We start from the raw sequence: 27918 nt of genomic DNA on the forward strand, positions 1-27918 counted from the left end.
ACCTTCAGTTCAAGAAACGTGGATTTTTAAAGAATATTTTTTCAAGGACCTTCAGTTCAAGAAACGTGGATTTTTAAAGAATATTTTTTCAAGGACCTTCAGTTCAAGAAACGTGGATTTTTAAAGAATATTTTTCAAGGACCTTCAGTTCAAGAAACGTGGATTTTTAAAGAATATTTTTCAAGGACCTTCAGTTCAAGAAACGTGGATTTTTAAAGAATATTTTTTCAAGGACCTTCAGTTCAAGAAACGTGGATTTTTAAAGAATATTTTTTCAAGGACCTTCAGTTCAAGAAACGTGGATTTTTAAAGAATATTTTTTCAAGGACCTTCAGTTCAAGAAACGTGGATTTTTAAAGAATATTTTTTCAAGGACCTTCAGTTCAAGAAACGTGGATTTTTAAAGAATATTTTTTCAAGGACCTTCAGTTCAAGAAACGTGGATTTTTAAAGAATATTTTTTCAAGGACCTTCAGTTCAAGAAACGTGGATTTTTAAAGAATATTTTTTCAAGGACCTTCAGTTCAAGAAACGTGGATTTTTAAAGAATATTTTTTCAAGGACCTTCAGTTCAAGAAACGTGGATTTTTAAAGAATATTTTTTCAAGGACCTTCAGTTCAAGAAACGTGGATTTTTAAAGAATATTTTTTCAAGGACCTTCAGTTCAAGAAACGTGGATTTTTAAAGAATATTTTTTCAAGGACCTTCAGTTCAAGAAACGTGGATTTTTAAAGAATATTTTTTCAAGGACCTTCAGTTCAAGAAACGTGGATTTTTAAAGAATATTTTTTCAAGGACCTTCAGTTCAAGAAACGTGGATTTTTAAAGAATATTTTTTCAAGGACCTTCAGTTCAAGAAACGTGGATTTTTAAAGAATATTTTTTCAAGGACCTTCAGTTCAAGAAACGTGGATTTTTAAAGAATATTTTTTCAAGGACCTTCAGTTCAAGAAACGTGGATTTTTAAAGAATATTTTTTCAAGGACCTTCAGTTCAAGAAACGTGGATTTTTAAAGAATATTTTTTCAAGGACCTTCAGTTCAAGAAACGTGGATTTTTAAAGAATATTTTTTCAAGGACCTTCAGTTCAAGAAACGTGGATTTTTAAAGAATATTTTTTCAAGGACCTTCAGTTCAAGAAACGTGGATTTTTAAAGAATATTTTTTCAAGGACCTTCAGTTCAAGAAACGTGGATTTTTAAAGAATATTTTTTCAAGGACCTTCAGTTCAAGAAACGTGGATTTTTAAAGAATATTTTTTCAAGGACCTTCAGTTCAAGAAACGTGGATTTTTAAAGAATATTTTTCAAGGACCTTCAGTTCAAGAAACGTGGATTTTTAAAGAATATTTTTTCAAGGACCTTCAGTTCAAGAAACGTGGATTTTTAAAGAATATTTTTTCAAGGACCTTCAGTTCAAGAAACGTGGATTTTTAAAGAATATTTTTTCAAGGACCTTCAGTTCAAGAAACGTGGATTTTTAAAGAATATTTTTTCAAGGACCTTCAGTTCAAGAAACGTGGATTTTTAAAGAATATTTTTCAAGGACCTTCAGTTCAAGAAACGTGGATTTTTAAAGAATATTTTTTCAAGGACCTTCAGTTCAAGAAACGTGGATTTTTAAAGAATATTTTTTCAAGGACCTTCAGTTCAAGAAACGTGGATTTTTAAAGAATATTTTTTCAAGGACCTTCAGTTCAAGAAACGTGGATTTTTAAAGAATATTTTTTCAAGGACCTTCAGTTCAAGAAACGTGGATTTTTAAAGAATATTTTTTCAAGGACCTTCAGTTCAAGAAACGTGGATTTTTAAAGAATATTTTTTCAAGGACCTTCAGTTCAAGAAACGTGGATTTTTAAAGAATATTTTTTCAAGGACCTTCAGTTCAAGAAACGTGGATTTTTAAAGAATATTTTTTTCAAGGACCTTCAGTTCAAGAAACGTGGATTTTTAAAGAATATTTTTTCAAGGACCTTCAGTTCAAGAAACGTGGATTTTTAAAGAATATTTTTTCAAGGACCTTCAGTTCAAGAAACGTGGATTTTTAAAGAATATTTTTTCAAGGACCTTCAGTTCAAGAAACGTGGATTTTTAAAGAATATTTTTTCAAGGACCTTCAGTTCAAGAAACGTGGATTTTTAAAGAATATTTTTTCAAGGACCTTCAGTTCAAGAAACGTGGATTTTTAAAGAATATTTTTTCAAGGACCTTCAGTTCAAGAAACGTGGATTTTTAAAGAATATTTTTTCAAGGACCTTCAGTTCAAGAAACGTGGATTTTTAAAGAATATTTTTTCAAGGACCTTCAGTTCAAGAAACGTGGATTTTTAAAGAATATTTTTTCAAGGACCTTCAGTTCAAGAAACGTGGATTTTTAAAGAATATTTTTTCAAGGACCTTCAGTTCAAGAAACGTGGATTTTTAAAGAATATTTTTTCAAGGACCTTCAGTTCAAGAAACGTGGATTTTTAAAGAATATTTTTTCAAGGACCTTCAGTTCAAGAAACGTGGATTTTTAAAGAATATTTTTTCAAGGACCTTCAGTTCAAGAACGTGGATTTTTAAAGAATATTTTTTCAAGGACCTTCAGTTCAAGAAACGTGGATTTTTAAAGAATATTTTTTCAAGGACCTTCAGTTCAAGAAACGTGGATTTTTAAAGAATATTTTTTCAAGGACCTTCAGTTCAAGAAACGTGGATTTTTAAAGAATATTTTTCAAGGACCTTCAGTTCAAGAAACGTGGATTTTTAAAGAATATTTTTTCAAGGACCTTCAGTTCAAGAAACGTGGATTTTTAAAGAATATTTTTTCAAGGACCTTCAGTTCAAGAAACGTGGATTTTTAAAGAATATTTTTTCAAGGACCTTCAGTTCAAGAAACGTGGATTTTTATAGAATATTTTTTCAAGGACCTCCAGTTCAAGAAACGTGGATTTTTAAAGAATATTTTTTCAAGGACCTTCAGTTCAAGAAACGTGGATTTTTAAAGAATATTTTTTCAAGGACCTTCAGTTCAAGAAACGTGGATTTTTAAAGAATATTTTTTCAAGGACCTTCAGTTCAAGAAACGTGGATTTTTAAAGAATATTTTTTCAAGGACCTTCAGTTCAAGAAACGTGGATTTTTAAAGAATATTTTTTCAAGGACCTTCAGTTCAAGAAACGTGGATTTTTAAAGAATATTTTTTCAAGGACCTTCAGTTCAAGAAACGTGGATTTTTAAAGAATATTTTTTCAAGGACCTTCAGTTCAAGAAACGTGGATTTTTAAAGAATATTTTTTCAAGGACCTTCAGTTCAAGAAACGTGGATTTTTATAGAATATTTTTTCAAGGACCTTCAGTTCAAGAAACGTAGATTTTTCAAAGAATATTTTTTCAAGGACCTTCAGTTCAAGAAACGTGGATTTTTAAAGAATATTTTTTCAAGGACCTTCAGTTCAAGAAACGTGGATTTTTAAAGAATATTTTTTCAAGGACCTTCAGTTCAAGAAACGTGGATTTTTATAGAATATTTTTTCAAGGACCTTCAGTTCAAGAAACGTAGATTTTTCAAAGAATATTTTTTCAAGGACCTTCAGTTCAAGAAACGTGGATTTTTAAAGAATATTTTTTCAAGGACCTTCAGTTCAAGAAACGTGGATTTTTAAAGAATATTTTTTCAAGGACCTTCAGTTCAAGAAACGTGGATTTTTAAAGAATATTTTTTCAAGGACCTTCAGTTCAAGAAACGTGGATTTTTAAAGAATATTTTTTCAAGGACCTTCAGTTCAAGAAACGTGGATTTTTCAAAGAATATTTTTTCAAGGACCTTCAGTTCAAGAAACGTGGATTTTTCAAAGAATATTTTTTCAAGGACCTTCAGTTCAAGAAACGTGGATTTTTCAAAAAGTATTTCAACGAATTTCAGTTCATGAAACGTGGGTAGAATATTTTTTCAAGAACCTTCAGTTCAAGAAACGTGGATTCTTCAAAGAATATTTTTTCAAGGATCACCAGTTCAAGAAACGTCTATTTTTTAAAGAATTTTTTTTTCAACGAGCTTCAGTTTAAATGGTCAGATACATATAAGACATAAGTCTGGATCAACAATAGAGAATATGCTTCGGGTCGCTGTTCCGCAAAACCTTCAACTCGCTGTTCCGCAGAAGCTTCGACTCGCTATTCCGTAGCATAGCCCAAGCATTGGTATTGGAAAAGATGTAGCCATAGACCGTAGTGCTAGATGGAATACATTCCTAGCCATTGTAGAGGACCCAAATCGGCTGCCGCACACGATCGATCCCCATTCATCTACGAAGTCCTTGACATCGGCCCCCAAAAATATCCACCGAGTGCTGCAAAACTCGAATCCGAATCCCAGTCTGTGTAGGAAGACCTGGACAGGTGTCCCCGAATATATCCACAACGAAATTACGGTTTTAGAAACTAGGTCTCATTGGACCAAATCCGTTTCAGGACATACGGAGTCGATATAGCGATGTCCTTCCATCTCTCTGTCTGTCTGGCTGATGCGCACGATAACTCTTGAATGGAGCATCCGATTTGGTCTAAACTTGGTACATCGTAATATTTTTGTCAAACACAAATCGAGTTCGGAAATGAGCAATATCGGACCACCTCTTCTGGTGCCTCCTCACAATATATCAAAATTTTGAATATCCATGAAACTCATAAAACGTGAAATTAAATCCGAATCTATTCAGATTTGGCATATCTAACTATTTCTATCAACACAAGATCTGTTGTAAAGATGATGGGGATCGGACCATTCCTTCTGGTACCTTCCCTATAAATGGTAAACGTTTTGAATAACCAAAGCGATTATACAATCCAAAATGAGCATCCGGTTGTCTTCATACTTCATACATCCCATTAATTCAACTAACACAAAATCTGCAACGAAGATGGTATATATCGGTCCACTCCTTCTTGTACCTCCCCCAAAAAGGGTCAAAATTTTAAAATATGAAGAAACATGAAGCTCGTAAATCGCGCACTTAACATCCGATTCCATTCAGACTTAGTACATCTCAATATATCCTTTTTTTTTTTCAATGCAATAGTCTGAAAATCCACACAAGGAGTTCCCTCTGAATACGTTACCCCCTGAAAGGGAATTGTCTATATAGGTCTACGCTATAGTATAGCACCCATATAACGCTACCCCGAGACATTCGTTATTTCCAGGATTTTCTCGACATTATTCAACGAAATTACTTCAAATTTTGTATTTGAAGTTTGTAATAGATACTGAAATCTATGACGGAAAATTGTCTGTGCACGTCCACGTCTTAGTATTGCCCCCATACAACGGCACCTCCCTTTATTCGGAATTTTAATGATATTAGCGACATTATTCACCGGAATTGTTTCGAATTTCATATTTAAAGTTCGAAATCGTTACTACACGTACTATGACGGGACTACGTATTTGTATAGTCAAGGTGGAAGGATTTTTTTTTTAAGTTTTTCAAGTTCCTTCCAAATGGTGGAGGGTATAAAAATTGCGGCCCGGCCGAACTAAGCTGCTTTTTTTACTTCTTTCTACGAATTTCCAAACATATTGTTGTTTAGGAGCCCTCCATTTGAGTTAAGATTCCTTGGAATCCATGTATTTTGGGTATATAGTGTCTTCGCTAATTTTACAGGTACCTCGGAATAGGTATCACGGAATATGTACACCATTGGCATGATTTTTCCTTTAAAAGGCCGGAGGTCATTAAACAAGGCATAAGTCAGAGAAGTAGCCCGCAGGCATCAACAAGTGAAGTTAGATCGTAAATATCTAAGTAACTCAGAGTGATGTTGTCCCAATAGAACCTCTATGGTGTTCGTAGCCCTTGGTATTCAATTGTGAGTATCCTTACTTGGACCTCATTGGTGTACGCAGATCTAAGGTCTCCCCCGCGTCTAACCCACTGAGCCGTAAGCCCTTGTCCCCAAACTTGAATTCTAACCCACATATTTTTACTCTCCAACGAACTCCACATACTAGGTCCCCAGCACTTCTGCCGCCCAGGAGTAATTACTCAGTTATCGATCTGAAGCTCATGATCCTGGGAGTACTTTTCCAAGTCTCCAACGCCAAACCGAGAACTTTAGCCAGGTCTACGAAATTTAACTACCGGTCACTGACTACTAATTATACCCTCCACCTTGGAAAGGAGGGTATATTAACTTTGTCATTCCGTTTGTAACATCCTTAAATATTCGTCGTAGACCCCATAAGGTATATATATATATTCATAATCAGCATAAAATTCTAAGTCGATTTAACGATGTCCGACTGTCTGTCGTCTATCCGTCTGTGGAAATCATTCTAGCTTCCGAACGAATTGACGTAGATTGATAAAATTTTACTCAAATGTATACTATGTCTGCAGGACTTTAGGTATTGAAAATGGACCATGTAGGTCCACATTTTGGTATAGCCCCCATATAAGGGTACCTCCGGATATTCGGTATTTTGATGATTTTTGCGACAATATTCACCGGAATTCTTTAAAATTTGGTATTTGATGTTCGTAATGGATACTTCAGCCCATGCCAGAAAATTGTCTGTGCAGATCCACGCCTTTGTATAGCCCCCATATAACGGTACCCCCTATATTCGGTATGTTGATGATTTTAGCTACATTATAAACAGATTTTTCTTCAAGTTTCGCATTTAAATATTGTAATAACTTATGACAAAAGTTGCCTATGCAGGTCTACGTCGTCGTATAGGCATTCGATATTTTTAAGATTTTAACAGAATTTTTAACGGATTTTATTTTATTATTATTTTTTTTTTTTTTTTTTTTTTTTTTTTGGAAATTGCCAAATTTGTATCAAATGGTGGAGGGTTTTAAAAGTTCGACCCGTTCGAATTTACAGTTTTTTTTATTTTTTTAATTTTTTTTTTTTTTTTTTTTTTTGTTTTTAGATCAATTTTTCCTCGGCCTTTTTTATTTGCAACATTTCAAAATTTACAGCTTTCCGACACAAACTCGCCCAGAAGATAAAGTGTGCTCCATTTAAATTGAGTTTTAAATGTATTTGTGTTAGTATATAAGAAATTCAGACAGAATTTTTTATATTTACAATTATTTATACATTATTAAAAAAAAATAATTAATAAACTCACCGTGAGCAAATCAAATTAAAATAAAAAAAAAATTGCCAAAAAATTCAAAATTTATTGTGAAATATTAAATGCAAACATATACAATACAAGAATAAAAAGAAGAACACATAATAATTAATAATAAGGATCTCGAAATTGTGGATTAGAACCATAGGCAACACAACTGCAGGGATAACCTGGTTGGGGGAGGAGGAAAAGAAAATCAATGAAGCCGGAAATAAAACAAACAAATGGTAAATATGTAGTATTTTTATAAAATATTTTATTGTGTTTAAATATTGAAAAAATCAGAAAAAAATACAAGGACAATTATTTTTAGAAATCTAAATCTAAAATTATAATATCATTGGAAATATTGCAAAAAAATCAAATAAATCACTGGATAAAAATTTAATGTTTTAAAATTCTTAAAATTAGTGTCAGTTTTCTTTCTGTGTATTCGAGTGTAGGTGTTTTTTTAAATAATGTGTGAGTGTTGGTGGGGGGGGGGTTACGAAAGGGGTTCGAATTTTTCTTTTCTCTAAAACAAAAAATTCATAATTGCACAGTATCCTCTAAATTTCAATTGTAAATGGTTCCCGGGGCTCGAGTCCAAACTACTTGACCTAAACTATTCACAACAACTGTGAATGGAAATATATAATAGGAAATTATTATTGAAATATAAATGGGAAATTTTGGAAAAAATTAAAAATTTTATAAATAACATGAATCGAAGGAAGTTTACACATTTGTGATAAGGTGATGATGCAGTTAACAAAAGCAATGAGTGAGGAGTGAGCACATTGAGCTAACTGTACAATTATAAATATTAAACAAATAGGGAGAATGGTTATAACGACAGATTGGCGGACGACAAGATCAAAGGGTAGTCTCATAGGAGAACAAAGGGTCTCCTCATAGAAGACCAAAGGGTCTTCTCATAGAAGACCAAAGGGTCTTCTTATAGAAGACCAACGGGTCTTCCATAGGGAGGCTAAAGGATCTCCTCACAAAAGACCAAGGGGTCTTCCCATAGAAGACCAAAGAAGGGTCTTCTCATAGAAGACCAACGGGTCTTCTCATAGAAGACCAACGGGTCTTCTCATAGAAGACCAACGGGTCTTCTCATAGAAGACCAAAAAAGGGTCTTCTCATAGAAGAGCAAATGGTCTTCTCACAGAGGACAAAAGGGTCTTCTCATAGAAGACCAACGGGTCTTCCCATAGAAGACCAAAGGGTCTTCTCACGGAGGACCAAAGGGTCTTCTCATAGAAGACCAACGGGTCTTCTCATAGAAGAACATCGGGTCTTCTCATAGAAGACCAACGGGTCTTCTCATAGAAGACCAACGGGTCTTCTCATAGAAGACCAACGGGTCTTCTCATAGAAGACCAAAAAAGGGTCTTCTCATAGAAGAGCAAAGGGTCTTCTCATAGAAGACCAGAGGACCTTCTCATAGAAGACCGGAGGGTCTTCTCATAGAATACTGAAGGGTCTTCTCATAGAAGACCAAAGGATCTTCTCATGGAAGACCAGAGGGTCTTCTCATAGAAGACCAAAGGGTCTTCTCACAGAAGACCAGAGGGTCTTCTCACAGAAGACCAGAGGACCTTCTCATAGAAGACCGGAGGGTCTTCTCATAGAAGACCGAAGGGTCTTCTCATAGAAGACCAAAGGATCTTCTCATGGAAGACCAGAGGGTCTTCTCATAGAAGACCAGAGGGTCTTCTCATAGAAGACCAGAGGGTCTTCTCATAGAAGACCACAGGGTCTTCTCATAGAAGACCAGAGGACCTTCTCATAGAAGACCGGAGGGTCTTCTCATAGAATACTGAAGGGTCTTCTCATAGAAGACCAAAGGATCTTCTCATGGAAGACCAGAGGGTCTTCTCATAGAAGACCAGAGGGTCTTCTCATAGAAGACCAGAGGGTCTTCTCATAGAAAACCAGAGGGTCTTCTCATAGAAGACCAAAGGGTCTTCTCATAGAAGACCGAAGGGTCTTCTCATAGAAGACCGAAGGGTCTTCTCACAGAGGACCAAGGGGTCTTCTAATAGAAGACCAAAGGGTCTTCTCATAGAAGACCAAAGAGTCTTCTCATAGAAGACCAAAGGGTCTTCTCATAGAAGACAGAAGGGTCTTCTCATAGAAGACCGGAGGGTCTTCTCATAGAAGACCGGAGGGTCTTCTCATAGAATACTGAAGGGTCTTCTCATAGAATACTGAAGGGTCTTCTCATAGAAGACCAAAGTATCTTCTCATGGAAGACCAGAGGGTCTTCTAACAGAAGACCAAAGAGTTTTCTCATACCAAGAAGGTCAAAGGGTCTTCCCATAGAAGACTAAAGATGTTCTCAGAGAAGACCAAAGGGTCTTCTCACAAAAGATCAAAGGGTTTTTTCATAGAAGTCCAAGGGGTCTTCTCACAGAAGACCAGAAGGTCTTTTTCTCATAGAAGACCAGAGGGTCTTCTTCTCACAGAAGACCAGAGGGTCCTCTTCTCATAGAAGACCAGAGGGTCTTCTTCTCACAGAAGACCAGAGGGTATTCTTCTCATAGAAGACCAAAGGGTCTTCTCATAGAAGACCAGACGGTCTTCTCATAGAAGACCAGACGGTCTTCTCATAGAAGACCAGAGAGAGGGTCTTCTTATAGAAGACCAGAGAGAGGGTCTTCTCATAGAAGACCAAATTTTCTTCTCTTAGAAGACCAAAGTTTCTTCTCTTAGAAGAAGACTTCCAAAGGGTCTTCTCATAGGTTTTCTCCGCACCTCTTCGTTATAACCAGTATTACAAAAACATTAAAATATGCAAATTAACGGTGAGTGTTGTTGTTGTTGCGTGAAAATCATTTTCTTAAGAAAAATGAAAAACAAAAATATGTAAATGTGTCATTATGATGTTGGTGACAATGCTACATACACACACATAAAGTCCCCCTCTCTTGCTGGTGATTATCCCTCATTTTCTTCCTTCTTTCTTCCCTCCTGCCTTCTCTTTCAACTTTCCACTTATTCATAACGTTCTGAGGCCAACACCCAATAAACACAATCCAAAAATTTCAACTTGCCTCTCGGCTTGCACTGCAAATGATCTTTGATGTATTGGCACGGGCACTGGAATTGTCCGCAATGACGTCCCGGCTCCAGCGGGGTGACATCCACTAAACCCCTTATCGCTTCCCGGCCCCAGCGTGATGCATAGCGTAGAAAAACTTGGACGGCTCGTTCCTGGAAATTCAGTGATTTATATAGGTTTTGTGGTTTGATTGTAAGAGAAAAAAAATAATATGAAAAAAAAAACAGAAAATAATGGGGGGAGGAATAAAAATGTGATGAGAGGGGTGAGGGAGAAATAGTAAATGTGATAAAAAAAATGTTGCTTGTGATGTAGATTTTTTTCTTTGGGTAGTAGAATCGTCAAGCAATGGCTGTTTTATAGAACAAAACCTTAAGTAGAATATTAAAGTGGAGCTAAAAATAGAAGAGAACTCTACAGGTAGTTCGGAAGTCTACATTGTCAATAACCTCACAAAAAGTGACCCTAATAGCAAATTACCAAAATACCATTTTGTACTTTTTGAGACTCTTTATACCACATCCATTATTCAACCTCACCTAAAAAAAGTGACCCTAAAACCAAATTTCGGATTTCCAGTTCTATCCCGTCCTCATATAACAAAGTTGGTATCACTCGATACTTTTCGAACATTTTGGTACACCTCACAAAAAGAGACCCTAATATCAACATATCCCATTTTCAGCTCCATACGTTCACCCAAATCGGAATTGTACTAAAATTAAGTACCATTTAGTACAGTTCTTACACTAAGTACACATTAACAAAATACCTCCGCAGATCAACCCTAATTTCCCAAATTAATTTTGGATTTCCAGCTCCTATCCTTTCCTCATATAAAACATTTAGTACCGTTTAGTACTTTTCGATCTTTTTAGTACATTTTTCCAAAACCTCCTTCAAATCTCAACCGCACGCACTAAGAGTGACCTTACAATCAACATTTTATTTTTTATCCATTCACCGAAATCCCTATTTTTCCCATTTTTACTCATAAGCCATTTTTAGTACCATTTAGTACTTTTCAATCATATTAGTACATATTTCCAAACCCACATTTTAAATCTCAAACCTACACACATAAGAGACCACAATATCAACATTCCAAATATCCAGCTTTACCCGTTCAGCCGAATGCAAATTCTACAAAAATAAGTATCATTTAGTACAGTTCTTACACTTAGTACACATTAAAATCTATGTAGGTAGATCAACCCTTAATTTCAGATTTCCCGCTCTATCCCTGCCTTAGTACAATTCAGCACATTTCGTACTTTTTGCTACATATTTAAAAAATCAAACTCAAATCTCAACCCTACACACTAACGTTTCAACTTTCCAGCTCCATTCGTTCACCCAAATTCATTTTTTTTTTTTCAGCACTATCCCTTTCTCGTGTGTCATATTTAGTACAATTTAATTCTTTTCAATCATTTTAGTACATATTTCGAAAACCACATTTTAAATCTCAACCCTACACACTAACAGTGAGCCCAATATCAACATTTAAAGTTTCTATCTCCATCCGTTCACACAAATCCAAATTGTACCAATTTTAGTACTATTTGGTGCAATTATTACACTTAGGACACATTTTTTAAAAACCACCTCATTTTATCAACCCTTGGTCCCAAACATAATTTCAGATTTCCAGCGACATCCATTCCTCATATAACAAATGTAGTACTTTTCGTACTTTTCAGTATATATTTCTAAAATCACCATCAAATTTGAAACCAGCACACTAACCAATATCAAAATTTTAAATTTCCAGCTCCATCCATTCACCAAATTCTAATTTGTACCAAAATAAGTATCATTCCTTAATAGTCCTTAAATTTAGTATATATTTCAAAAAAAACACCTTCTTAAACCAACCCTAGTTCCACAACTTAATTTGAGATTTTCGACACTACCCCTTCCTCATCCAAAAAAAAATTGGTACCATCTAATGCTTTTCTTACTTTTTGGTACATTTGTCCAAAACCGCCTTCAAATCTAGACCATGAACACTAATTTTGACCCCCAATATCCAGCTCCATCTCTTTAACCAAATTCAAATTGTACCAAGTTTAGTAACACTTAGTACAGTCCTTACGCTTAGTACATATTTCAAAAACCACCTCCTTATATCTACACTAGTTCCCCACATTAAGATCAGATGTGCACCTCCAATTCTATACTTCAGCTCTATCCGCTCTCATAATACCAAATAGCACCAAATAGAGGGCTTTTAGAAATTTCTTCGTTCGAATTTCCAAAAAAAACTTTAGTATATCTATCCTACATCCGATCAGCTACCTTCATCCCAAAATTCAGAATTCTACCTCTATACGTTTGATTAAAACAATGGATTTAATTTTAGTACTTTTAGTACACCTTCGGAATAAATAGTATCCTATGTACGTCTCCTGGCTCTAGGAAACCTCCTTACCACATTTTTAGCCATACGGACAAAGCTGAATCTATCCTACAGCGATCTTAATGCCATATGTCAGAATTCTACCTTTACCCGTTAGACCTATAAAATAGATTAAACTTTTAGAAACTCGTAGTACTTTCCGTACACTTAGGGAATAAATAGTATCCGTAGTCCGTCTTCTAGCCCTAGGCTTGAGTTAAAAATATTTTATTTATATTTTTAATATTTTTTTATTTTATATATTTTTTTATTTTTTTTTTTTCAAGAATCCAAAAATGTGGATTTTTTTAAAGAATATTATTTTAAGAATCCAAAAAACGTAGATTTGAAAAAAATGCAAGGATCCAAGAAACGTGGAACTTTTAAAAAATATTTTTTCAGGGATGCAAGAAACGTGGATTTTTTAAAGAAAATTCAGGAAACTCGGATTATTTGAAAAATAGTTTTCTCAGGGTCCAAAAAAACGTGTTTTTTTAATAATATTTTTTCAAGGATCCAAGAAACTTGGATTTCTTAAAAAATAATTTTCAAGCATCCGAGACACCTGGATTTAAAAATAAATAAATAAGCATTCAAGAAACGTAAATTTAAAAACAAAATATTTATTTTAGAATTCAAGTAACGTGGATTTAAAAAAAAATATTTTTTCAAGCAATCAAGAACGTGATTTAAAAAAAAAAAAAACGTGGATTTAAAAAAAATCAAATATTTGAGAAACGTGGATATTTAAAAAATATTGTTTTAAGGATCCAAAAAAACGTGGATTTAAAAAAATGCAAATATTCAAGAAACGCGGATATTTAAAAAATATTTTTTAAAGGATCCAAAAAAAAAACGTGGATTTAAAAAAAATCAAATATTCAAGAAACGTGAATATTTAAAAAATATTTTTTTCAAGGATCCAAAAAAAGTGGATTTAAAAAAATTTAAAAAATATTTTTTTCAAGGATCCAAAAAAACGTGGATTTAAAAACAATTTTTTCCAAGGATCCAAAAAAACGTGGATTTAAAAAAAAATTTTCCAAGGATCCAAAAAAACGTGGATTTAAAAAAAAAAATCAAATATTCAAGAAACGTGGATATTTAAAAAATATTTTTTCAAGGATCCAAAAAAACGTGGATTTAAAAAATTTTAAAAATATTTTTTTCGAGGATCCAAAAAAACGTGGATTTAAAAAAATTTAAAAAATATTTTTTCCAAGGATCCAAAAAAACGTGGATTTAAAAAAATCAAGTATTCAAGAAACATGGATATTTAAAAATTATTTTTTGAAGGATCCAAAAGACATGCATTTTTTAAAAGTTATTTTTTCAAGGATCCAAGAGCCATGCATTTTTTAAAAGGTATTTTTTCAAACATTCAAGAGACAAAAAGAAATATTTTTTTACAGATCCAAAGACTTAGATTTAAAAAAAAAAATAATTCTTCAAGGATCAAAGAAACGTTGATTTTCTTAAGAATACTTCGTGAAATTTTTATCAAAAATATTTTTTCAAGCATCCAAGAAATGTGGATTTTTTATCAAAAATATTTTTTCAAGGATATAACCACGTGGATTTTTTTATCAGAAATATTTTTTCATGGACCCAGGAAACGTGAATTGTTTTAAAGAATATTTTTTCAATCATATAAGAAATTTGTTTTTTTTTTAAATATGCTTTTCAGCCATCCAAGGAAAATAGGTTTTTAAAATAAAACATTTTTCAAGTATCCAAGAAACGCGGATTTTTAAAAATAATCTTTTCAAGCATCCAAAAAACGTGAATTTATTTAAAAATTATTTTTTCAACTATCCAAGAAACTTGAATTTAAAAAAAAAACGCTATATTTTTAAAAAATCCTTTTTCAAGAATCCAAGAAACGTGGATTTTTTAAAGAATATTTTTTCAACGATCCAAGAAACGTGGATTTTTTAAAGAATATTTTTTCAACGATCCAAGAAACGTGGATTTTTTAAAGAATATTTTTTCAACGATCCAAGAAACGTGGATTTTTTAAAGAATATTTTTTCAACGATCCAAGAAACGTGGATTTTTTAAAGAATATTTTTTCAACGATTCAAGAAACGTGGATTTTTTAAAGAATATTTTTTCAATGATCCAAGAAACGTGGATTTTTTAAAGAATATTTTTTCAACGATCCAAGAAACGTGGATTTTTTAAAGAATATTTTTTCAACGATCCAAGAAACGTGGATTTTTTAAAGAATATTTTTTCAACTATCCAAGAAACGTGGATTTTTTAAATAATATTTTTTCAACGATCCAAGAAACGTGGATTTTTTAAAGAATATTTTTCAACGATCCAAGAAACGTGGATTTTTTAAAGAATATTTTTCAACGATCCAAGAAACGTGGATTTTTTAAAGAATATTTTTCAACGATCCAAGAAACGTGGATTTTTTAAAGAATATTTTTTCAACGATCCAAGAAACGTGGATTTTTTAAAGAATATTTTTTCAACGATCCAAGAAACGTGGATTTTTTAAAGAATATTTTTCAACGATCCAAGAAACGTGGATTTTTTAAAGAATATTTTTTCAAACGATCCAAGAAACGTGGATTTTTTAAAGAATATTTTTTCAACGATCCAAGAAACGTGGATTTTTAAAGAATATTTTTTCAACGATCCAAGAAACGTGGATTTTTTAAAGAATATTTTTTCAACGATCCAAGAAACGTGGATTTTTTAAAGAATATTTTTTCAACGATCCAAGAAACGTGGATTTTTTAAAGAATATTTTTTCAACGATCCAAGAAACGTGGATTTTTTAAAGAATATTTTTTCAACGATCCAAGAAACGTGGATTTTTTAAAGAATATTTTTTCAACGATCCAAGAAACGGGGATTTTTTAAAAAAAAATTTTTTCAACGATCCAAGAAACGTGGATTTTTTAAAGAATATTTTTTCAACGATCCAAGAAACGTGGATTTTTTAAAGAATATTTTTTCAACGATCCAAGAAACGTGGATTTTTTAAAGAATATTTTTTCAACGATCCAAGAAACGTGGATTTTTTAAAGAATATTTTTTCAACGATCCAAGAAACGTGGATTTTTTAAAGAATATTTTTTCAACGATCCAAGAAACGTGGATTTTTTAAAGAATATTTTTTCAACGATCCAAGAAACGTGGATTTTTTAAAAAATATTTTTCAACGATCCAAGAAACGTGGATTTTTAAAGAATATTTTTCAACGATCCAAGAAACGTGGATTTTTTAAAGAATATTTTTTCAACGATCCAAGAAACGTGGATTTTTTAAAGAATATTTTTTCAACGATCCAAGAAACGTGGATTTTTTAAAGAATATTTTTTCAACGATCCAAGAAACGTGGATTTTTTAAAGAATATTTTTTCAACGATCCAAGAAACGTGGATTTTTTAAAGAATATTTTTTCAACGATCCAAGAAACGTGGATTTTTTAAAGAATATTTTTTCAACGATTCAAGAAACGTGGATTTTTAAAGAATATTTTTTCAAGGATCCAAGAAACGTGGATTTTTTAAAGAATATTTTTTCAACGACCCAAGAAACGTGGATTTTTTAAAGAATATTTTTTCAACGATCCAAGAAACGTGGATTTTTTAAAGAATATTTTTCAACGATCCAAGAAACGTGGATTTTTTAAAGAATATTTTTTCAACGATCCAAGAAACGTGGATTTTTTAAAGAATATTTTTTCAACGATCCAAGAAACGTGGATTTTTTAAAGAATATTTTTTCAACGATCCAAGAAACGTGGATTTTTTAAAGAATATTTTTTCAACGATCCAAGAAACGTGGATTTTTTAAAGAATATTTTTTCAACGATCAAAGAAACGTGGATTTTTTAAAGAATATTTTTTAACGATCCAAGAAACGTGGATTTTTTAAAGAATATTTTTTCAACGATCCAAGAAACGTGGATTTTTTAAAGAATATTTTTTAACGATCCAAGAAACGTGGATTTTTTAAAGAATATTTTTTCAACGATCCAAGAAACGTGGATTTTTTAAAGAATATTTTTCAACGATCCAAGAAACGTGGATTTTTTAAAGAATATTTTTTCAACTGTCCAAGAAACGTGGATTTTTTAAAGAATATTTTTTCAACGATCCAAGAAACGTGGATTTTTTAAAGAATATTTTTTCAACGATCCAAGAAACGTGGATTTTTTAAAGAATATTTTTTCAACGATCCAAGAAACGTGGATTTTTTAAAGAATATTTTTTCAAGGATCCAAGAAACGTGGATTTTTTAAAGAATATTTTTTCAACGATCCAAGAAACGTGGATTTTTTAAAGAATATTTATTCAACGATCCAAGAAACGTGGATTTTTTAAAGAATATTTTTTCAACTATCCAAGAAACGTGGATTTTTTAAAGAATATTTTTTCAACGATCCAAGAAACGTGGATTTTTTAAAGAATATTTTTCAACGATCCAAGAAACGTGGATTTTTTAAAGAATATTTTTCAACGATCCAAGAAACGTGGATTTTTTAAAGAATATTTTTTCAACGATCCAAGAAACGTGGATTTTTTAAAGAATATTTTTTCAACGATCCAAGAAACGTGGATTTTTTAAAGAATATTTTTCAACGATCCAAGAAACGTGGATTTTTTAAAGAATATTTTTTCAACGATCCAAGAAACGTGGATTTTTTAAAGAATATTTTTTCAACGATCCAAGAAACGTGGATTTTTTAAAGAATATTTTTTCAACGATCCAAGAAACGTGGATTTTTTAAAGAATATTTTTTCAACGATCCAAGAAACGTGGATTTTTTAAAGAATATTTTTTCAACGATCCAAGAAACGTGGATTTTTTAAAGAATATTTTTTCAACGATCCAAGAAACGTGGATTTTTTAAAGAATATTTTTTCAACGATCCAAGAAACGTGGATTTTTTAAAGAATATTTTTTCAACGATCCAAGAAACGTGGATTTTTTAAAGAATATTTTTTCAACGATCCAAGAAACGTGGATTTTTTAAAGAATATTTTTTCAACGATCCAAGAAACGTGGATTTTTTAAAGAATATTTTTTCAACGATCCAAGAAACGTGGATTTTTTAAAGAATATTTTTTCAACGATCCAAGAAACGTGGATTTTTTAAAGAATATTTTTCAACGATCCAAGAAACGTGGATTTTTTAAAGAATATTTTTCAACGATCCAAGAAACGTGGATTTTTTAAAGAATATTTTTTCAACGATCCAAGAAACGTGGATTTTTTAAAGAATATTTTTTCAACGATCCAAGAAACGTGGATTTTTTAAAGAATATTTTTCAACGATCCAAGAAACGTGGATTTTTTAAAGAATATTTTTTCAACGATCCAAGAAACGTGGATTTTTTAAAGAATATTTTTTCAACGATCCAAGAAACGTGGATTTTTTAAAGAATATTTTTTCAACGATCCAAGAAACGTGGATTTTTTAAAGAATATTTTTTCAACGATCCAAGAAACGTGGATTTTTTAAAGAATATTTTTTCAACGATCCAAGAAACGTGGATTTTTTAAAGAATATTTTTTCAACGATCCAAGAAACGTGGATTTTTTAAAGAATATTTTTTCAACGATCCAAGAAACGTGGATTTTTTAAAGAATATTTTTTCAACGATCCAAGAAACGTGGATTTTTAAAGAATATTTTTTAACGATCCAAGAAACGTGGATTTTTTAAAGAATATTTTTTCAACGATCCAAGAAACGTGGATTTTTTAAAGAATATTTTTTAACGATCCAAGAAACGTGGATTTTTTAAAGAATATTTTTTCAACGATCCAAGAAACGTGGATTTTTTAAAGAATATTTTTTTAACGATCCAAGAAACGTGGATTTTTTAAAGAATATTTTTTCAACGATCCAAGAAACGTGGATTTTTAAAGAATATTTTTTCAACGATCCAAGAAACGTGGATTTTTTAAAGAATATTTTTTCAACTGTCCAAGAAACGTGGATTTTTTAAAGAATATTTTTTCAACGATCCAAGAAACGTGGATTTTTTAAAGAATATTTTTTCAACGATCCAAGAAACGTGGATTTTTTAAAGAATATTTTTTCAACGATCCAAGAAACGTGGATTTTTTAAAGAATATTTTTTCAACGATCCAAGAAACGTGGATTTTTTAAAGAATATTTTTTCAACGATCCAAGAAACGTGGATTTTTTAAAGAATATTTATTCAACGATCCAAGAAACGTGGATTTTTTAAAGAATATTTTTTCAACTATCCAAGAAACGTGGATTTTTTAAAGAATATTTTTTCAACGATCCAAGAAACGTGGATTTTTTAAAGAATATTTTTTCAACGATCCAAGAAACGTGGATTTTTTAAAGAATATTTTTTCAACGATCCAAGAAACGTGGATTTTTTAAAGAATATTTTTTCAACGATCCAAGAAACGTGGATTTTTTAAAGAATATTTTTTCAACGATCCAAGAAACGTGGATTTTTTAAAGAATATTTTTTCAACGATCCAAGAAACGTGGATTTTTTAAAGAATATTTTTTCAACGATCCAAGAAACGTGGATTTTTTAAAGAATATTTTTTCAACGATCCAAGAAACGTGGATTTTTTAAAGAATATTTTTTCAACGATCCAAGAAACGTGGATTTTTTAAAGAATATTTTTTCAACGATCCAAGAAACGTGGATTTTTTAAAGAATATTTTTTCAACGATCCAAGAAACGTGGATTTTTTAAAGAATATTTTTTCAACGATCCAAGAAACGTGGATTTTTTAAAGAATATTTTTTCAACGATCCAAGAAACGTGGATTTTTTAAAGAATATTTTTTCAACGATCCAAGAAACGTGGATTTTTTAAAGAATATTTTTTCAACGATCCAAGAAACGTGGATTTTTTAAAGAATATTTTTTCAACGATCCAAGAAACGTGGATTTTTTAAAGAATATTTTTCAACGATCCAAGAAACGTGGATTTTTTAAAGAATATTTTTTCAACGATCCAAGAAACGTGGATTTTTTAAAGAATATTTTTTCAACGATCCAAGAAACGTGGATTTTTTAAAGAATATTTTTTCAACGATCCAAGAAACGTGGATTTTTTAAGAATATTTTTTCAACGATCCAAGAAACGTGGATTTTTTAAAGAATATTTTTTCAACGATCCAAGAAACGTGGATTTTTTAAAGAATATTTTTTCAACGATCCAAGAAACGTGGATTTTTTAAAGAATATTTTTTCAACGATCCAAGAAACGTGGATTTTTTAAAGAATATTTTTTCAACGATCCAAGAAACGTGGATTTTTTAAAGAATATTTTTTCAACGATCCAAGAAACGTGGATTTTTTAAAGAATATTTTTTCAACGATCCAAGAAACGTGGATTTTTTAAAGAATATTTTTTCAACGATCCAAGAAACGTGGATTTTTTAAAGAATATTTTTTCAACGATCCAAGAAACGTGGATTTTTTAAAGAATATTTTTTCAACGATCCAAGAAACGTGGATTTTTTAAAGAATATTTTTTCAACGATCCAAGAAACGTGGATTTTTTAAAGAATATTTTTTCAACGATCCAAGAAACGTGGATTTTTTAAAGAATATTTTTCAACGATCCAAGAAACGTGGATTTTTTAAAGAATATTTTTTCAACGATCCAAGAAACGTGGATTTTTTAAAGAATATTTTTTCAACGATCCAAGAAACGTGGATTTTTAAAGAATATTTTTTCAACGATCCAAGAAACGTGGATTTTTTAAAGAATATTTTTTCAACGATCCAAGAAACGTGGATTTTTTAAAGAATATTTTTTCAACGATCCAAGAAACGTGGATTTTTTTAAAGAATATTTTTTCAACGATCCAAGAAACGTGGATTTTTTAAAGAATATTTTTTCAACGATCCAAGAAACGTGGATTTTTTAAAGAATATTTTTTCAACGATCCAAGAAACGTGGATTTTTTAAAGAATATTTTTTCAACGATCCAAGAAACGTGGATTTTTTAAAGAATATTTTTTCAACGATCCAAGAAACGTGGATTTTTTAAAGAATATTTTTTCAACGATCCAAGAAACGTGGATTTTTTAAAGAATATTTTTTCAACGACCCAAGAAACGTGGATTTTTTAAAGAATATTTTTTCAACGATCCAAGAAACGTGGATTTTTTAAAGAATATTTTTTCAACGATCCAAGAAACGTGGATTTTTTAAAGAATATTTTTTCAACGATCCAAGAAACGTGGATTTTTTAAAGAATATTTTTTCAACGATCCAAGAAACGTGGATTTTTTAAAGAATATTTTTTTAACGATCCAAGAAACGTGGATTTTTTAAAGAATATTTTTTCAACGATCCAAGAAACGTGGATTTTTTAAAGAATATTTTTTCAACGATCCAAGAAACGTGGATTTTTTAAAGAATATTTTTTCAACGATCAAAGAAACGTGGATTTTTTAAAGAATATTTTTTTAACGATCCAAGAAACGTGGATTTTTAAAGAATATTTTTTCAACGATCCAAGAAACGTGGATTTTTTAAAGAATATTTTTTTAACGATCCAAGAAACGTGGATTTTTTAAAGAATATTTTTTCAACGATCCAAGAAACGTGGATTTTTTAAAGAATATTTTTTTAACGATCCAAGAAACGTGGATTTTTTAAAGAATATTTTTTCAACGATCCAAGAAACGTGGATTTTTTAAAGAATATTTTTGCAACGATCCAAGAAACGTGGATTTTTTAAAGAATATTTTTTCAACGATCCAAGAAACGTGGATTTTTTAAAGAATATTTTTTCAACGATCCAAGAAACGTGGATTTTTTAAAGAATATTTTTTCAACGATCCAAGAAACGTGGATTTTTTAAAGAATATTTTTTCAACGATCCAAGAAACGTGGATTTTTTAAAGAATATTTATTCAACGATCCAAGAAACGTGGATTTTTTAAAGAATATTTTTTCAACTATCCAAGAAACGTGGATTTTTTAAAGAATATTTTTTCAACGATCCAAGAAACGTGGATTTTTTAAAGAATATTTTTCAACGATCCAAGAAACGTGGATTTTTTAAAGAATATTTTTTCAACGATCCAAGAAACGTGGATTTTTTAAAGAATATTTTTTCAACGATCCAAGAAACGTGGATTTTTTAAAGAATATTTTTTCAACGATCCAAGAAACGTGGATTTTTTAAAGAATATTTTTTCAACGATCCAAGAAACGTGGATTTTTTAAAGAATATTTTTCAACGATCCAAGAAACGTGGATTTTTAAAGAATATTTTTTCAACGATCCAAGAAACGTGGATTTTTTAAAGAATATTTTTTCAACGATCCAAGAAACGTGGATTTTTTAAAGAATATTTTTTCAACGATCCAAGAAACGTGGATTTTTTAAAGAATATTTTTTCAACGATCCAAGAAACGTGGATTTTTTAAAGAATATTTTTTCAACGATCCAAGAAACGTGGATTTTTTAAAGAATATTTTTTCAACGATCCAAGAAACGTGGATTTTTTAAAGAATATTTTTTCAACGATCCAAGAAACGTGGATTTTTTAAAGAATATTTTTCAACGATCCAAGAAACGTGGATTTTTTAAAGAATATTTTTTCAACGATCCAAGAAACGTGGATTTTTTAAAGAATATTTTTTCAACGATCCAAGAAACGTGGATTTTTTAAAGAATATTTTTTCAACGATCCAAGAAACGGGGATTTTTTAAAGAATATTTTTTCAACGATCCAAGAAACGTGGATTTTTTAAAGAATATTTTTTCAACGATCCAAGAAACGTGGATTTTTTAAAGAATATTTTTTCAACGATCCAAGAAACGTGGATTTTTTAAAGAATATTTTTTCAACGATCCAAGAAACGTGGATTTTTTAAAGAATATTTTTTCAACGATCCAAGAAACGTGGATTTTTTAAAGAATATTTTTTCAACGATCCAAGAAACGTGGATTTTTTAAAGAATATTTTTTCAACGATCCAAGAAACGTGGATTTTTTAAAGAATATTTTTCAACGATCCAAGAAACGTGGATTTTTTAAAGAATATTTTTTCAACGATCCATTAAACGTGGATTTTTTAAAAAATATTTTTTCAACGATCCATTAAACGTGGATTTTTTAAAAAATATTTTTTCAACGATCCATGAAACGTGGATTTTTTAAAAAATATTTTTTCAACGATCCAAGAAACGTGGATTTTTTAAAGAATATTTTTTCAACGATCCAAGAAACGTGGATTTTTTAAAGAATATTTTTTCAACGATCCAAGAAACGTGGATTTTTTAAAGAATATTTTTTCAACGATCCAAGAAACGTGGATTTTTTAAAGAATATTTTTTCAACAATCCAAGAAACGTGGATTTTTTAAAGAATATTTTTTCAACGATCCAAGAAACGTGGATTTTTTAAAGAATATTTTTTCAACGATCCAAGAAACGTGGATTTTTTAAAGAATATTTTTTCAACGATCCAAGAAACGTGGATTTTTTAAAGAATATTTTTTCAACGATCCAAGAAACGTGGATTTTTTAAAGAATATTTTTTCAACGATCCAAAGAAACGTGAATTTTTTAAAGAATATTTTTTCAACGATCCAAGAAACGTGGATTTTTTAAAGAATATTTTTTCAACGGTTTAACTGCAAGCGCCTGAAACTATGCAACACACATTGCTTGAGACTCTACCACCATTGCCTTGAGTGAACCGTCACAATTTTTGTGTGATGGGAAAATGTTTAAATAAAGCCATAATTATTGTTATTTTTGTTGTCCAGTAGTTTATATATATTTTTCAGTTAAACAATTAAATATTTAACATAAATAGTAACGACTACAAAGTAAGATATGTGTGGATAAAATAGATAAAAAGATAAATGTGAAGCAAAAATAAAATAAAATACAAAAATAAAAGAAAACAAGTAAAATACATAAGAACAAAACACAAATGGAAGAGAAAGAGTGATGGAAAATAAAAAATAGAAAATTAAGCTTTTGTTGTTTTTAACTTATTGCGTTTTCTTTAGTGTCTGTTCTTTTTTTCTTTCTTTTGTTCTGTTTAGCAATTCCGTGCGATTTTGCGTGTTTGGTCTTTAGTTTTAGTTTGTGATTCTGTTTGCTTTTGGGTTGCTTGCTTTTGGGATGTTTGTGTTTGTAGTTGTTGCTGTTTTTTGTTTTTGTTTTTCTCTGTCATTACATCCAACAACCCAGACAATTAAGGCCGCAACATTGTTTGCGTTGCAGATGAATTTTGATTTTATTGCGCAGAACTTCTTCCTCATATTGGCAGGGGCAGATGGATGATTGCAGATGACGAGGCGTTTCGTGTACGCCAGCCTCTTGGACAGTCCAATCGAGACGACGTCTTAAGAAGTCTTTGCCCCAACGTTGCAAATAGCTGAGGTAAAGCTCTTGGGCCACAGCCTAAAGATTTGATAATAATAGTTTGAATACAATAAAGGTGGTAGGTGGTATATATTTTTTTAAATATTAACATAAATGTGGGTTAAAGGCTCTGCATTTTTGGGGTGATAGGTTTTTTGTGTGAAAATATTATTTACAAACTTAATGCAAAAAAAAAAAAAAGTAAAGAAAAACTCCCACATACCTGTTTCCTTGAGACCCTCACGGGTGTATTGCCCTGTATGACAATATCATTCAAATCAATATCCAACTTGGACTCCCATCCCGCCTTAATGGTCTCGCCACCATTTTGCTCAGTATGCTCCAGGAATTCATTGAGGAAACTCACACAGGGTCCCGAATCGAAATACAAGAAACACAAATTCACTTTATGACACGAAATTCGACCACGATCATCCAAAACCAGTAGGATTTTATGTTTAATCAGCTGTTTATTCACCCTGGCCAGACACTTTTCCAGGCCACGAGCCAGACGCAGTTTCACCCACATACACAAAAATATGGCAGCAGCATTTAGGAAAAGCCAACCCACTCCGAGGGAGAATAGGGCCACCCCTTGGAGGCCTGAGAAGAGTAGAGTCAGTAGGACCGTAAATGCAAACAGGATCCAACACACCAGGATACGTTTATAGCAAATGTTGTACATGGTGAAGCGATAATCGTTGACCAGGGTCTCCATGGCATGGACATATTCTTCAACGGTGAGCTAAAGGGAAGGACAAAAGAGGATTAATTTCTATTTCTTTTGGAAGATTTCAAAATTCAAACTCACGGTCAATCCTTGGGCCATAAGCTCCTCAGGTACCAATTCAGGACGGAAAATAGCCGGAGTCACCCAGGGGAATTTTGTGTTAGCCGGTAAAAGGGTGACAATTACATCGCCATTTGCTAAACGAAAAAGAAACAAAAAATAAATTATTTTTTTTTGAAAAAAACATGGATTTTTTGAAAAATATTTTTTTAAGGATCCAAGAAATGTCGTTTTTAAAAAAAAATATTTTTTTTCAAGGATCTCAAAAATGTGGATTAAAAAAATATTTTTTCAAGAAACATGGATCTTTTGAAAGATGTTTTTTCAAGGATCCAAGAAACGTTGGCTTAAAAAAAAAATTTTAAGGATCCCAGAAAGATGGATTAAAAAAAAATATTTTTTCAAGGATTGAAAACAATTTCTAAAAATTCTCCGTTTTTTGGTCTGAAAGTCCTTAAAAAAATATCTAGAAAAAGTACACGTTTCTTGGTCTGAAGGTCCTTGAAAAAATATTATTGAAAATATCCACGTTTCATAGTCTGAAGATCCTTAAAAAAGTTTCATGGTCTGAAGGTCCTTGAAAAAATATTGTATATTTTTCAAGGATCAATAAAACATGAATATTTTAAAAAATATTTCTTCAAAGACCCGTAGGATACAAGAAACGTGGATTTAAATTTTTTGAAAGATCCAAAAAAACGTGGATTTGAGAAAAATATTTTTTCAAGGACCCCTAAAACGTGAATTTTTCATAAAATTTTTTGGAAAAATCCAACAAACGTAGATTTAAAAAAAACATTTTTTTTTCAAGGAACCGTAAAGCGTGGATTTTTTATAAAATATTTTTTCAGGGATTCAAGTAAACTTGAATCTTCAAAAAAAATATTTTTCAATAGAATGTGTGGATTTTTTAAAAAATATTTTTCAATAGATCCAACAAACGTGGATTTTTTAAAAAATATTTTTCAATAGATCCAACAAACGTGGATTTTTTAAAAAATATTTTTCAATAGATCCAACAAATGTGGATTTTTTAAAAAATATTTTTCAATAGATCCAACAAACGTGGACTTTTTAAAAAATATTTTTCAATAGATCCAACAAACATGGATTTTTTAAAAAATATTTTTCAATAGATCCAATAAAACGTGGATTTTTTAAAAAATATTTTTCAATAGATCCAACAAACGTGGATTTTTTAAAAAATATTTTTCAATAGATCCAACAAACGTGGATTTTTTAAAAAATATTTTTCAATAGATCCAACAAACGTGGATTTTTTAAAAAATATTTTTCAATAGATCCAACAAACGTGGATTTTTTAAAAAAATATTTTTCAATAGATCCAACAAACGTGGATTTTTAAAAATATTTTTCAATAGATCCAACAAACGTGGATTTTTTAAAAAATATTTTTCAATAGATCCAACAAACGTGGATTTTTTAAAAAATATTTTCAATAGATCCAACAAACGTGGATTTTTTAAAAAATATTTTTCAATAGATCCAACAAACGTGGATTTTTTAAAAATATTTTTCAATAGATCCAACAAACGTGGATTTTTTAAAAAATATTTTTCAATAGATCCAACAAACGTGGATTTTTTAAAAAATATTTTTCAATAGATCCAACAAACGTGGATTTTTTAAAAAATATTTTTCAATAGATCCAACAAACGTGGATTTTTTAAAAAATATTTTTCAATAGATCCAACAAACGTGGATTTTTTAAAAAATATTTTTCAACAGATCCAACAAACGTGGATTTTTTAAAAAATATTTTTCAATAGATCCAACAAACGTGGATTTTTTAAAAAATATTTTTCAATAGATCCAACAAACGTGGATTTTTTTAAAAAATATTTTTCAATAGATCCAACAAACGTGGATTTTTTTAAAAAATATTTTTCAATAGATCCAACAAACGTGGATTTTTTTAAAAAATATTTTTCAATAGATCCAACAAACGTGGATTTTTTTAAAAAATATTTTTCAATAGATCCAACAAACGTGGATTTTTTAAAAAATATTTTTCAATAGATCCAACAAACGTGGATTTTTTAAAAAATATTTTTCAATAGATCCAACAAACGTGGATTTTTTAAAAAATATTTTTCAATAGATCCAACAAACGTGGATTTTTTAAAAAATATTTTTCAATAGATCCAACAAACGTCGATTTTTTAAAAAATATTTTTCAATAGATCCAACAATCGTGGATTTTTTATAAAATATTTTTCAATAGATCCAACAAACGTGGATTTTTTATAAAATATTTTTCAATAGATCCAACAAACGTGGATTTTTTAAAAAATATTTTTTGAAAGATCCAACAAACGTGGATTTTTAAAAATATATTTTTTGAAAGATCCAATAAACGTGGATTTTTTAAAAAATATTTTTTGTAAGATCCAACGAACGTGGATTTTTTAAAAAATATTTTTTGTAAGATCCAACGAACGTGGATTTTTTAAAAAATATTTTTTGTAAGATCCAACGAACGTGGATTTTTTAAAAAATATTTTTTGGAAGATCCAACAAACGTGAATTTTTTAAAAAATATTTTTTGGAAGATCCAACAAACGTGGATTTTTTAAAAAATATTTTTCCATAGATCCAACAAACGTGTATTTTTTAAAAAATATTTTTCCATACATCCAACAAACGTGGATTTTTTAAAAAATATTTTTCCATAGATCCAACAATCGTGAATTTTTTAAAAAATATTTTTCCATAGATCCAAAAAACGTGGATTTTTTAAAAAATATTTTTCCATACATCCAACAAACGTGGATTTCTTAAAAAATATCTTTCCATAGATCCAACAAACGTGGATTTTTTAAAAAATATTTTTCCATAGATCCAACAAACGTGGATTTTTTAAAAAATATTTTTCCATAGATCCAACAAACGTGGATTTTTTAAAAAATATTTTTCCATAGATCCAACAAACGTGGATTTTTTAAAAAATATTTTTCCATAGGTCCAACAAACGTGGATTTTTTAAAAAATATTTTTCCAAAGATCCAACAAAAGTGGATTTTTTAAAAAATATTTTTCAATAGATCCAACAAACGTGGATTTTTTAAAAAATATTTTTCAATAGATCCAACAAATGTGGATTTTTTAAAAAATATTTTTCAATAGATCCATCAAATGTGGATTTTTTAAAAAATAT

The 27918-nt window shown here is 30.5% G+C and overlaps 1 protein-coding gene across 4 annotated transcripts in view; it reads right to left on the bottom strand.

Annotated features, from left to right (window-relative positions):
• Positions 1-7162: 7162 nt before the first annotated feature.
• LOC101888335 (uncharacterized) overlaps positions 7163-27918 on the bottom strand; it is a 37017-nt gene continuing 16261 nt past the window's right edge. Inside the window, exons 3-6 of one of the 4 annotated variants that reach the window (XM_059129930.1) lie at positions 24762-24877; positions 24174-24695; positions 10176-10335; positions 7163-7301 (exon numbers count right to left, since the gene is read on the bottom strand). In XM_059129930.1, the coding sequence (XP_058985913.1) occupies positions 7240-7301; positions 10176-10335; positions 24174-24695; positions 24762-24877 (860 nt within the window). In that variant the 3' untranslated portion in view covers positions 7163-7239. Of the gene's footprint in view, positions 7302-7548; positions 7749-10027; positions 10336-23598; positions 23990-24173; positions 24696-24761; positions 24878-27918 lie in introns of those variants that run through there. The other 3 variants (XR_009343938.1, XM_059129929.1, XM_059129928.1) reach the window with 3 other exon arrangements.

Source organism: Musca domestica, unplaced genomic scaffold (assembly GCF_030504385.1).
Source record: "Musca domestica strain aabys unplaced genomic scaffold, Musca_domestica.polishedcontigs.V.1.1 7, whole genome shotgun sequence".
In the NCBI taxonomy this organism is placed as follows: Eukaryota; Metazoa; Arthropoda; class Insecta; order Diptera; family Muscidae; genus Musca; species Musca domestica.